The following is a 14,020-nucleotide window of genomic DNA, read 5'->3' as shown; positions in this document are numbered from 1 at the left end:
ATTACACACTTCTATAACTTAGTTATTAATATCTTAGGATTAATAAACATCAAATATATTGTGAGGTACCTTGAGATGCCCTTCATTGATGAAAGGTGCCAAAAAAATGAAACATGAAAGCACAAATGCACCAACAGGGGAATTTTTGGGCCAATATTGATAACTGATGATTAGTATCTTGTTGTGACCAATACCAAAATGTCTCTGTGTGTGGGACAGATGTGTTAGCCACTATGCTGTTCACTAGTAACTATATCTGCATCAGTGCACAAAGGAGACTCCAAATGAAATTGGACTGATAAGAAATGAATACATGTTCCCATTTATCAGTAAAGAGTACATCACTCACAGTTACCTTTCACCCTTACAAAGGAGTTTAGATAGACAGATAGATAGGTAAGTGGGTGGATGGGTGGATGGGTGGATGGATGGATGTATGGATGGATAGATAGATAGGTAGATAGATAGGTAGATAGGTAGATAGGTAGATAGGTAGATAGGTAGATAGATAGATAGATAGATAGATAGACACTGTGCATTGGATGTGTTTCTATCCCCAGGAGATTTCACAGTTTTGCCCTTGTTTTCTTCTTCAATGTGACCTCTAAAACATCTGAAGTTATTCCAAAAGCATTGACCACTTTTGGTCAATTTCTTATTCCTATTTCTGTCATTCTCAAAGATACTTCTCTCACAACACAGCACAGCATGAAAAAGAACACTTGCTACGAACACTGGCTTTTATAGATTTAAGAAAAATAAATGTTGTACTTGTTTAAATGGGTCACTGCAAGTATACGCATATGTTGAGTATAAAATCACAGGGAAAATGTGGGCACAAATGGGCTGGAATGCTTACTGGTAACTGCCACATGGCGGTTAGCTTTCCCTTCATCAATCACATCCATCACTTCCTCTGGGCTGGAGACAAAACGTTCCGTGCAGCCCTGTCACACAAACAGTTCAGAGTTAAACTGAAAAGTGAGTGCACACAACCTTAGGTCATACCTGTCTGTCTCAGTCAGAGATTCAGTCATTAGATTTGCTCTGACAGTTCAGTAGTGATTCTGCATATGCACATGTCGTTGCTCAGGCTGCGACTGCATGTTTTTCATGCCACAGAAATGCTGGCAGCTCTAGACTCAATCTGATATTTATGTGAGTCAAGCCAGCGTGTGCGTGTTGTTATGTTCATTATTATGCTAGTCATGACTCCAGTCCAAAATGTCCCTGCGGCCTGTCGGCCCCCATTCCAGCTTACCTTAACATATGGCACTCTGTTCTTATCTTCGTGCACTGACAGGTTGGTCTTACTCACTGAGAGAGAGAGAGAGAGAGAGAGAGAGAGAGAGAGATGTAGAGGGAAAAAAAACAACACTCATCAGATTTCTCAGCACTTGACAGTCTCTGGGGAAAATCACAACCATATGATGGAAAAAATAGACGGTGAAAGAAACGAATGACAATAAATCAAGCAAAGGAGTGGAGAGGAAATTCAATAAGCAAACAAAATCAAATTGACAGAACAGCCGGGGAAAAAGAGGAGTAATAAGACTTCAGCATCACAATAGGGCTGTCACAATTCATCTAGAAATCTCTATTACTCTATGAAAAAATATATAAATTAAAATTTACCATCTATAGTAACTGTGATTAGTGGGTAAATAAGTGGGGATAATGTACATGGGTATCTATACACATATATATGGGTATATATGTGATTAGTGGTATATAAGAGGGGATAATGTATATGGATCTAAACACACAGATAAATGGGTATATATGTGATTAGTGGGTGTATAAGTGGTGATAATGTATATAGGTATATACACACTTATATATGGGTATATGTGTGATTAGTGGATATGTAAGTGGGGATAATAAACTCCTTAAGGTTTTTCTTACAGTAAGAAAAGAGTGTGTTTAACAAACCTGTGTGTTTAACAAATCAATTTTTTAATTTAAGTGGCAGATTTACTAAGAGAGGTGCTAATTACCAACAGTCTGCCCACAGTCTTGCGCCGGGGGGTGGGGGGGTTGGGGGGGGGGCAATTTAGCACATTATCTACCAAGAACTTCCATGCAAATAAACACTGGCACAACTTTATCTCATGGCCAGCACAACATAACCATGTGGTCAGCTCTTGTGCTTTTTGAATGGAGTGATGCAAAACATTTACTAATATGGTAATCTGTGATAGTCCCAGCTCACAACATACATCCTCACTCCCAGATAGTCTAAGCAGTTTAATATTGATGATGAAACTACACATTCTGACAATGTGTGACTTTCACATTCTCTACACATGAACAGCCATCGAATTCAAACATCAGAATAATGGAGTGGTGTTTCACAGGAATCAGGCCTGACAGGACTGGTTATGAACATCAGTCTCTGCTGGATTGCTGTATGCAATATTAATATTTTAATATTTTAATATTTTAATCTGATTCTGGGTTTCAAAGAACTCCAAATAACAGCTTCTCTCTCTTTCTCTCCCTCCCCCCCTCTCTGTCGCTGTCTGAGTGTTTGTGTGACTCAAAGCCAAATCTCCACTCTGAATGCAGATGAGCAGCTTCGTTCTGTCACAGCACTTTTTCTCAACTCATTATTATCATAATGCAACATGAACATTTACTGTATTCCTGTACTTCCCCGTGTTCTACATCTCTCTCTGTATCCTCTCTCTCTAACTCTCTCTCTCTCTCTGTCTCTCTTTTCATGCTTAATTGGATTAAAATGAAGTGTGCTTTCAATGCTGCTTGCATTTAAACAATTTCTTCACCGCTATACACAAACGTACCATCTAGCAGGTCTCGAATTTTATCCATGTAGATTTCAAAGTAAGAAACCTGAAGGAAAAAGGAGGTAAACATGTCAATGTTCTGCACAAATAAGCACTGTGCTGTATAAATACACATTATTATTACTATTATTATTATGATTATTATTATGATTATTATCATATTGCTAATCAATACTAAACAAATCTCCTCTGGGGGGTGTGGCCAGATCTTTATTTTTCTTTCAAAAGCCTAACATTGTATACCATAAAACTGTTCATATCCTATTCTGGGTATATATTTTAATTCTTAGCATAATTTTATTATGCTATCTATTCTTTAAAATTTATATAACGTACGCCTACCATCATAACAATCATCGCAAAGAAGCAAATGCAAAACATCTCTCTCTACTAATGATTGCTACAACAAAATCAACCAACCTGAGCGATTATGCCTCACAGGAAATTTCACTAAATTCAATTAGAAATCAAAATGATTTAAAATGATCAATACTTTGATATGAAACTCCAAGTTTTCATCCATGGCAAAAATATGGTTGAAGATGTCATCAGCGATCCTTGGAATAATGCCCATGCTGTTGGGATCATGGAGCTTCCCCTGCGCAAAAGAAACAAACAAACAACTATTGTTTAAGGAGCACTGCTGTTTTACTTTGGACCAGTAGACTACTATAAAAGTTTGGAGTCACTTGTTATATTAGTAATTTTGTGTTATTTTACATATACAAATAATTGTACAATGTAGAGTTCAGTGTTATAAACTACATACCTAAAGGTATTTATAGTTGTTTTAGTCAACATTTCAATGATATCATGCAGTATACAGGAAAATAAATTTGTTTTGTTTGTTAACAGTACTGTTTTTTTCAATAATGTTATCTACCTAAAAATTTGACCATCAGTTTTCAAATACAACGCACTCGGGTTCAATTTATTATTACTTCATTCCTGAAGTTGTATAGCTTTTCTTTGTCATTATGGAATCACCCACAGCTCTGTTCAGCATTCTGGACATACTCTTTCATTTCTCAAATCTACACTTTGTAATGTGGATTTGGAGATTTGGAGACCTCTCTGGTGGAAATATGCAATCACACACAATGTGTGAAAGCACATTTTGAATTTGATTTGGTGCATTGCGAGTGCATGTGATGTTAATATGTAATATAGAACTCATGATTCTAAACAGAACCACTGCCTTTATAACCCTTGAATAACTATCTTTTTAAAGATTGTACTTCTTTCAATTTTAAATAAAAATCTTACATAATAGAGCTTTAACTTTTTCCAGCTTCCTGCAAATTATTTAAAGCTATAAAATTACATAATACTAGCATATTGAATTTGTTTTACATACTTATCTGACCCTACACTGGTGTTAAATGAATGAAAACATTGATTCCAAGCTTTTAAACACTGGTAAGTATGATGACAAAGAAGGCTACTCTCTTACCTCCATGGTGTGTGTTTTGCCTGAGGACGTTTGTCCATATGCAAAGATGGTGCCATTGTATCCACCCAGCACATCTGATAAAACAGACAAAAACATACATTTAACTTCTGCTTTTGGGAATACTAAACATATATATATATATATATATATATATATATATATATATATATATATATATATATATATAGAATACAAAGTCATAAAAATAGCAAAGTTGCCAGGATAAAACTGTTGAATAACAGTAAACATTTGTAAATGCAACCATAGTGAAAATGTGTATATTTTCATTTATTTGTATTTCTTCATGTAAAGCAATTTAATGTTTTAATAATCCTATTTAAACTGTGACTTTTTAATATGGGATCATTCGTGCATGAACCTCATAATTATGGTAAGCAATTTTCCAGACATGACAGGAAATTAATTTTCTTGGTTGAAATACTGTCAATAAACAGAAAATGTCAAGATTTCCACCTTTACTGCTGTATTGCTGTTACTTTAAAGAGATGATTGCTTATCTGTGATCTCAAAAATAAATTCTTGAATTAGAAAAAAAAAACAAGAGAAATGAATGATTTTATTGGATTTTGGCAAAGAAAAGACATTTTAGTGTACCAGAGCAGCTACTCTATTCGCTTTCTTATCATTAGACCGATAATTACTGTAATACCTGCTGAACTGACTGACATGACGTGTACAACAGTTCTCACTGAAAAACTCTAATTTTATAATAATAAAGCAGAAGCTCTTTATTTACCTCATTCATAATATTTATAAGTGTAATAATCAGACTAATTGGAAATCTTTTAATACAGTATATCCCTCAATACAACCAGCATCCACTGTCCCACAATGAGCTGAAGAAGGAAACAGAGCAGAGCAAACAGGCCTTTTATTAAAAAACAGCTACTTTTACAAATTAACCGTTCTCCTAAAATATAGAAATTCAGTTTCATTAAAGAAACTTCTTTAAATTCTCAAAATGAACTATGAAAGAAGAACATGAAGAAGCTGCCTTCACTAATAAAGTGTAAGAAAGCTCCTTTTTCTCCTGTGTTTAGACTGAACAGTGTGGCTGCAGGAAGCAGATCATTTCATGCGTGTGAGCAAGAAAAGTGAAAAGCAGACAGACTTTCATCTAAACCTGCCAGAAAAAGAGAGAGAGAGAGGGAGAGAGAGAAAGAGAGAGAGAGAGAGACAATGCAGCAGACAATGGCGGAACAGTGCGGTAATCCATGCTGAGGTTATCTCCTCTAGGCAGCTGGTCAACACACATCCACTCCTGTTCTCTTTTTTGGTTTTATGTTCCAACACTTGTGCCTCTCTTTTTTATTTACAAAGGTTACTCTCTCTCTCTCTCTCTCTCTCTCTCTCTCTCTCTCTCTCCCTCTCCCTCTCCCTCTCTCTCTCTCTCTCTCTCTCTCTCTCCCTCTCCCTCTCCCTCTCCCTCTCTCTCTCTCTCTCTCTCTCTCTCTCTCTCTCTCTCTCTCTGCTTTCGTCTCATTCAATTAAATTCAATTCAATTCAGAGTAGCTTCACTGGAATAACTGTCTCAGAAAATGTCAGCTGTTTTAAAGCTGAACAAATTCTGTGAACAAAAATTAAATAAAAAAAAAAATAATAGTAATAATAATTCAGAAAATAAGTAAGGCTACTAAATTAAATACTACTACTAATAATAGTACTAATGATAATGCACACACACACACACACACACACACACACACACACACACACATTTTCTAAGCCGCTTATAGTTCTGCGTCACAGGGGAGCTGGAGTCTATCCCAGCAGTCACTGGGCGGAAGGCAGGAAACACCCTCGCCAGTCCATCACAGGGCAGACACACAAACTCCACACAGAAAGGATCGTGGCCCTTCTAGCTATTAGGTGACAGCGCTACCCACTGCGCCACCATGCCGCCCATAATACTACTACTACCGCTACTAATAATAATAATAATAACAATAATAATAATAATAGAAAGCTGTAAACCAGGATATATAGTATTTACATTCTTATATACAGTGGTCTGATGAAGGTCGGTGGGGACAGGGTGTGGAATTTTTCTTTCGTTCTCTCTCCCATTTTTTGTCTCTCTCTCGCTCTCCCTCTCTTGCTTTCTCACTCTTTGTGTCTTTCTCTTCTTCTCTTTCTATTTCTCTCTCTCTTTCTCTTTTTCCCTTTCTATTTCTCTCTCTCTCTTTCTCTTTTTCCCTTTCTATTTATATCTCTCTTTGCTTTTGTCTCTTTTATATGGTGAGCGGTTCGATGAGGGCCAGTTGGGTGAGGGTGTGGAGTTTTTTTTTGTCTGTTTTACTCCCTCCTCTCTCTCTCTCTCTCTCTCTCTCTCTCTCTCTCTCTCTCTCTCTCTCTCTCTCTCTCTCTCTCTGTCATTAGCTCTCTTTTTGCTCTTGCTTTTGCTCTCTCTGTTTCTTTTCTCTCTCTCTCATCCTCTCTCTCTCTCTCTTTCCTTCTCTCTCTTTTTTGAACTGAAGCCATTCTCTGACTGATGCACTGCAGTATAACAGTGGCTGACAGACAAATGGAAAAAGACAGAAGACAGGACTATAGAGAGATACAGTGAAGAAAGAGAAAAAAATGTGTCATCATTGCACTTCTAAGCAAGAAAGAAGAAAGTCAAAAAAAAGAGGAGAATTTGGGGAGAGACGAGTAGTGAGTGTAATGCCCTGGTTTTTTAAATACATAATTTATCTACACCCGCTGCGAGTACCAAGATAAACAGTACTGATATACAAACTCAGAAACACACATTAACACACACATTACCTACCTTCAGTAGGCTTTCCCTTATTTTTACTATACTCCACATTTTAGAATAATAGTGCAGACATCACACATATGGGTTTGTGCAGTGACCAGAAGAAATGAAAACCAAACCAAAGCTATCTTGTAGAGATTCACCAATATGATCATTGTGGGCTGATCAATACTGACACATATCTATTAATAAAATACAAAACTGGGATTAAATCTGTCTGTGCTAGCATTACAGAGTAGGCCAGTCGCAGTTATTACATAGTCATCTTATTGCATTTAGTCATATGTTTACATCACAACAAACAGAACAGGGTGCATTTTCATCATTTAGTTTGAGCCAAGAGAAGGTAATTAAAAGAAAGCAGAAAATGCACTTATTGAGACACTCATTAAGTTCTTACCTCTGAGTTGGTGCTATTACACCTTTAGAGGGCAGCAGCGAGTAACGTTTGTTTATTTGAGCTGTGTCTGTCATCAGTTGGGAGCTATTAAATATCGACAGCTAAACAGCAAGACAGCTAATCAGTTTTACTTTAATATTTTAAAATAATGAACAAGGAGAGACATTTTAATTGTTAATTGCAATTATTTATATGGCGATCAATCATCAGCTAAAATTTCATGATGGGCCAACTACAGATAAATGCTTCTACAGGGTTACAAATATTTTCTGTAGGGTTACAAATGCAGTAAAGTGAATATAATGCAGACATTTTAGCAAAGTAACCCAGTGTCACCTAAAGATTTTTTTATATCTGCTGATACTGATTTGATTCTGATTCTCATCATTGTGCATCCCTACTATCTTCTGTTTTAGATTCTTAAAAGTAGCCCCCCATTATCCTAATGTAGCTTTACCCACTCTTCTATCTATGGGCGCTCCATGAAGAGCCTCCAAGAAACTTTTCCAAAAGAAAAATTCACATATGCTGCATTGATGCTGCTGAAAAAAAATAAATAAAATATATATATATATATATATGATATATATATATATGATGTGTGTGTGTGTGTGTGTGTGTGTGTGTGTGTGTGTGTATATATAAACCACTATTTGTATCTGCCTTAGAAACAAATTGCATTACATATAAAGGTCTTAATTATTATGAAAAATCTATATTTGGTTGGGTGTGCCCACCTTTGGACTGGTAGTGTACACCACACTCACCTTTGACAATCTGTTTGGCGCAGCTGTTGTAGACCTGCTCTTGTGTGGTGTTGGTTGGAAAGACTCGGTCAAACACAAAGGACTTTCCCTGCAGGAATCACACAAACAAAAACCATACAATACAGTACAATAAGGTACAATAGAAATGCATCAGTGCATTGAAGTGCATCAGTCTAAAGATAGACATTGAACTGCCTCAGTTCAGTAAAGTATGAGCTCATTTTCTGGCCAAAACAGCCAAAGCTTGTTCATTGTTTTTATTGCCATATTCCACTACTGCATAAATAGTTCCTTCAGCATTATTTGTGTATTCAGTATATTTTAACAAATAACTCTGCATCATACTAAACAAATCAAATCGTGAAATTTTTGCATGGAATCATTTTCCTAAATAATTTTAACAGAGTCAAATCATTGAGAGAGCATATGCTCAAGTACACGTATTGTTACTGCAATGAAATGATAGGGTGAAGTAAAAGAACCCTTCTTGAGTCGGACCACAAAAGTAGCAGCTCGAAAAACTGCTGAGTAACGTTAGCACTAACTTCTTAGCACATCCAGCGCCTATCAGTACAGGAACTGAAGTTTATCAGGCTCTGTTCTTCACTTCTTGATGCACTCTTAGCCAAAAATAAAATGCCAAAACTCAAAAGTCAGAGGTGTGACCAATCAGCAAAGCAGTACAGATGCGGTCACCAACAAAACATAATGAAGATAAACACAAAAAGATTCCTCACAAATATACTTGAGTAAGTAAAATATTATCATCTGAAAAGTATACTCTGGAAAGTATAAATCCATCACAATTTGACTTAAAGGGCCCATATCATGGAAAACTGAATTTGCCTCACTTTTGTTTGATGTAGTATGAAAACACTGTTAAAGTCAGACCATTTTAAATTCACAGTTTTGTGATGTCACACACGTTTGTATGTAGCTGCCTATTCAGACTACAGCAGTTCAGAGCGTTTCAGCTTGAACTGCTTTTTGAATGAAGCGCGATACGGGGTAGCCAATCAGAACAGAGCTCATTTAGATATACCAGTCCTTAAGGCACAGCAACATGTACAGAACATTTTCAGTTCTAAAGGATAAAAGAGAGGCTGGAAATTGGTGATGTAAACATGAAATATATCTGTTTTTATTACACTGTATGTAAGTGTCTTAACTTGGTTATTATATGTTAGTTACTATGCAGCAATTAAATTTTGAGTTAATTGAACTTTAATTTTTAAGTTAACAGACAAAATCTGTGTTATACGTTGTGTTAATCTATTATTTGAAGTTCGACTGAACTAAAAATTTTATTGCAGCACAGTTACTGAATTACAGTTTATCTGAAACCACATGGCTGCCATATCGGTAGAGAAATTAAACTCCAAGAACAATTTAGGCCTTTAAGTATATGTAACCGAATATGCTAGTGGTGCTTGTGGACTGACAAGGTCAGATTTTATACTTAGGGATGGGCAATATAGCAAAAGATATAACACCATGATATTTAAGAACATTTTAATGATGCACGGTACAAATGACCATTTGATGAAATGTCCTACAGACAAAAATTTGTGTCCTATTTTAAAAAAAATACTATGAAAAACTGTCATTGTAATAATTTTTGCTCAGTGATTAATTTACTGCACTCTACTGAATCCAATTAAATATGACTAATTGCTGCCTACTTTGTTTTGTTTCCTCAGCCCCTCCACGTATGTACATATTCACATATTCATCTCTTTTAGCTCCTTAAAGATTGTCTGCTTTCTTTATTCTGTTTATTCTATCCTTAATTTATTTGTTTGTGAGTGAAATGTCTAATTTTTTAAAAATATTTGTTATAATAATAACATGTCTTTCGACGCTTCTTAAAAGTGAGCACTGAGATTGACTGTCTTATAAAAGGTGAAATTGAGCTCCACAATTTAAAAGCAGAATAACTGAGCGAGTCTCTGCATGTTTTCTGTATTTTACAAAAGGTGTTTGCAGAAGGTCAGTATCTGCAGATCTAAGATAACGTCCTGGAACATAGACAGACACTATGTGAAGTAAGCAGTGTCTTAAGGTCATTTTGAGCCTTCAAAACTAGTAGCAGAACTTCAAAATCCAACCTGAACAATACAGGCAGCCAGTGCAGCTCTTTACAGTGATCAACTTTGCTGTAACAAATGCATGAACAAGTTTCTCTGCGTCACTCTGAGAGAGAAAAGGCCGAACTTGTACTTGTCTGGTCTGTTTAGTATGTTACAGTATGTTATACATGTGTTCTCTCACCAAAATACATTCCTTGTATGTGAAATATACTTGGTGAAATAAAGTGATTCTGATTCTCTCTTTGTAATGAAATATGTAGTTGGTCAGTGTTTTTTAAGCACTGACAATATCCACCATCTGCTCAGAAAAGCATATTGTGATCTATCATGATAGTAATAAATTGTTATCTATAGCCCAGCCCTATTGACACCCATACAGTACTCACAGCCCACTGAGGAAAAACAGTTGGCCTTCCTCACATCAGCACAACAAGGCCTGCTTTAGACAAGCTTTCACTTTGTGCTGAACAGCACATGAGCAATTAGTCACAGTCCCTACTGACTGAGAGATCAGAGCTGAGGACATTGCACACCGATGAGAGATGAGAAAGGAGTGCTGGACAAGGCAATACATGAAAGCAAGCAAAGAAAGACAAAAAACAGAAGGAGGGGAAGGATCAATAGACGGATGGATAGGTTTTCAAAAAACAGGCTTACAGTAATTGACTGAGGTTTGCTGGTTCAGTCTAGCAGACACACAGACAGCGCACTCTAAGATGCACATACAGACTTCAGATTTATCGGGTTTGACTGGAGTATTGATCAAATATGAACTACAGACAAGGCCTTAAAAACTCCCCCGTACTGCCTGAGAGAAATCTAAAATCTCTATGGCATGGAGTGAATATTTTTTCTGAACACTTCTGTCACTCTGTGAGGCACAGTGTTTATAATTCTGAGGTTGCTAAGCGCACACACACACACACACACACACACGCACACACACATACGCACACACACACACTCCCCTCATCAGCTGCTTCACACTCATTAATTAGTCCCTCTACTTCCCTCTCCACAGGGAGAGCTGCTTTGAGCTTGCCTCACTAAAGCTACATCACAGCTGAGCTACAGGGCAAGCTCTCTCTCTCTCTCTCTCTCTCTCTCTCTTTCTCTCTCTCTCGCTCTTATTTTTACACTCACTCTTACTCTCTCTTTTGCTCTCTCTCTCTCTCTCTCTCTCTCTCTCGCTCTCTTTCTCTTTCTCTCTCTTTCTCTTATTTTTGCACTCTCTCTCTTTTTTGCTCTTCCTCTCTCTCTTTCTCTTATTTTTGCACTCATTCTCTCTCTCTTTTGCTCCCCCTCTCTCTCTCTCTCTCTTTCTCTCTCTCTCTCTATTCTTTCTCCCAGTGTCTCACTTTCTGTGTCTTTCTCTCTCAGTCTCTTTCTCATTCATTTAGGCTCATCTTTCAGTTGTTTAGGCCATATCTGAAGGGCAGGACACACACGTTGTAAAACTGTTTTATCCATTAGTGGAATCATGAATAGGAGTTTGTGTTCTGTCAGAGCACTCAGACTGTTTCAGGGATTGAGAATAAGTGGTGTGTTGATGCATGATTAGTGTCTGTGGATGTTACAGGTGTGTTATTTTTTCATTGGTGAATTTTTGTTAATTGGGATCTGTACTCTAGCACAGCAAAAAGAGCCTGGGTTTGATTCCTGGCTGGGCGACCAGGGTCCTTTCTGTGTGGAGCTTTCATGTTCTGCCTGTGTCTGCGTGGGTTTCCTCTGGGTGCTCCAGTTTCCTCCCACAGTCCAAAGACATGCAGTCAGTCCAACTGGGCACATTAAATTGCCCCTAGGTGTGAGTGTGTGTGTGATTGAGTATGTCGGTGTGTCTGCCCTGTGATGGACTACGACCTGTCCAGGGTGTTTCCTGCCTTCCACCTGATGACCACTGGGACAGGCTCCAACACATTCTCATTCTTTCTCTTCACTCTCTCTCTCAGTCTCTCTCTATCTTATTCTTTCACTTATCTGTCATTTTGTCAGTCTTATCTCTCTCAAAATCATCATTCTCTCCTTCACTCTCTTGGTCTTTGTTTTTCACTCTCTCTCTCCTTCTCCTTCTTCTTCTTCTCTCACTCTGTCTCTCTCAATCTGTCTCTCGGTTCTTGCTCCTTTTTTCTGTTTATCTCTCTCTCTTATTCTGTCTTTCTCACTTTTACTCTTTCTTTCACTCACTCTCTCTCTCTGCTCAGTCTCAGTCTCTCTCTCAGTCTCTTGTTCTCTTTCTCTCTCTGTCTGTCTACCTATCTTCTCTTTCTTTCTCTCACACAGTGTCTCAGTGTTTCTCTCTCACACACAGAATCTCAGTCTCTCTTTCTCTCTCTCTGTGTTTTGTCTTATTCTTTTGGTGGATTGGCTCAAGTGTCCTTACCAGAGTTATTTGTCAGCCCCTCTGTTTCTGAACCTGGGTGTAGCGAGGGGCAACTTCTCTTCATGGGTGGGTTGTAGAAGTTGCCTTTCTCAATAGCTGGTAAGAAGGCATTGTACCAGAGCTGTGTTAAATCCTTTCATTTCCATGAACCGAAAGAGAGATGGAATTCCTAATGGAGAGCCCATCCCTCTATCCCTGAGGGTCTGCAAGCTTCATGGAGGCTCCTGTACAAAAGCCCCTTGCCTAAATGTTCCAGAGGTCTCCAGTGGAGAATTCTTCACTGTGCTGTATCTGCTAATGATTTTGTGTCAAAGTTTAACCTCTTTATCTCCTTGGAACCACCGGTGGTTCCAAAACACACTTCGTCATATTCTTTACTTCATAACTTTGATATTTTATAAGCTTCATTCAAAAGGTAGGTGTTATATGAGAGCTGTAACTGTCTTCTTTTCAAACTAATAGATGGGTAATGTAATTTTAGAACGTTTATAATAAAAGAAGCTGAACTTTTTTTTTTCTACTGAAAGTTGACCCATTTTTCCACAAATCTTATAAACTGGATCTCAGATGGCATCTCTTCAGTGATCTGCTCTGTAAAAATTTGTTTTATAAAAAAATACAGAGAGTGTCTAAGATTTTGGGCTTTCAGCAGTAAACTGTAAGCACATAGCAATATGTTTATGATCATAAAACACATTTTCTGTTCATTTGAGGGGAGCTTTTACAAAAAAAAATAAAAATTACAGTTATTTCATGCAGTTACTGAATAATTTGCCTTACGATTTGGCCATGTAAATTCAGATGGAAAAAACAAAATACACCTACAAGCATAAGTGGTTCAACCCTGCTGTTTGACCACTTTGCATTTTACTGATACTGTTTTACACACATTTTCCAACTGTTAGAGGCTGGGTCCTCTATTTTAGCTCCTGGACAGAGCGCTCAGAGGGCTGGGTCCTCTATTTCAGCTCCTGGACAGAGCATTCACAGGGCTGGGTCGTCTATTTCAGCTCCTAGACAGAGCGCTCAGAGGGATAGATTCTCTATTTGAGAATCTCTATTTCAGATCCTGGACTGAATGCTCAGAGGGCTAGGCCTTCTATTTCAGCTCCTGGACAGAGCGCTCAGAGGGATAGATCCTCTATTCGAGCTCCTGGACAGAGTGCCCACAAGGCTGGGTCCTCTACTTCAGCTCCTGGACAGAACGTTCAGATGGCTGGGTCCTCTGTTTCAGCTCCTGGACAGAATGCTCAGAGGGCTGGGTCCTCTGTTTCAGCTCCTGGACAGAACGCTCAGAGGGCTGGGTCCTCTATTTCAGCTCCTGGACAGAGCTCTCAGAGG

At 37.8% G+C, this 14,020-nt stretch overlaps 1 protein-coding gene across 1 annotated transcript in view; it reads right to left on the bottom strand.

The window, feature by feature from the left end:
• The window catches only part of kif5ab (kinesin family member 5A, b), a 64,976-nt gene that overhangs the window by 39,538 nt on the left and 11,418 nt on the right, over window positions 1–14,020 (bottom strand). The window contains exons 2-7 of the mRNA XM_036571190.1: window positions 8,210–8,297; window positions 4,261–4,334; window positions 3,301–3,405; window positions 2,805–2,853; window positions 1,262–1,317; window positions 860–947 (exon numbers count right to left, since the gene is read on the bottom strand). Coding sequence (XP_036427083.1) covers window positions 860–947; window positions 1,262–1,317; window positions 2,805–2,853; window positions 3,301–3,405; window positions 4,261–4,334; window positions 8,210–8,297 — 460 coding nt within the window. The remainder of the gene's footprint in view (window positions 1–859; window positions 948–1,261; window positions 1,318–2,804; window positions 2,854–3,300; window positions 3,406–4,260; window positions 4,335–8,209; window positions 8,298–14,020) is intronic.

Source organism: Colossoma macropomum, unplaced genomic scaffold (genome assembly GCF_904425465.1).
Source record: "Colossoma macropomum unplaced genomic scaffold, Colossoma_macropomum, whole genome shotgun sequence".
NCBI classification, from domain to species: domain Eukaryota; kingdom Metazoa; phylum Chordata; class Actinopteri; order Characiformes; family Serrasalmidae; genus Colossoma; species Colossoma macropomum.
The sequence above is the reverse complement of the archived record's forward strand: the minus strand, read 5'-3'. Positions and strand labels throughout refer to the sequence as shown.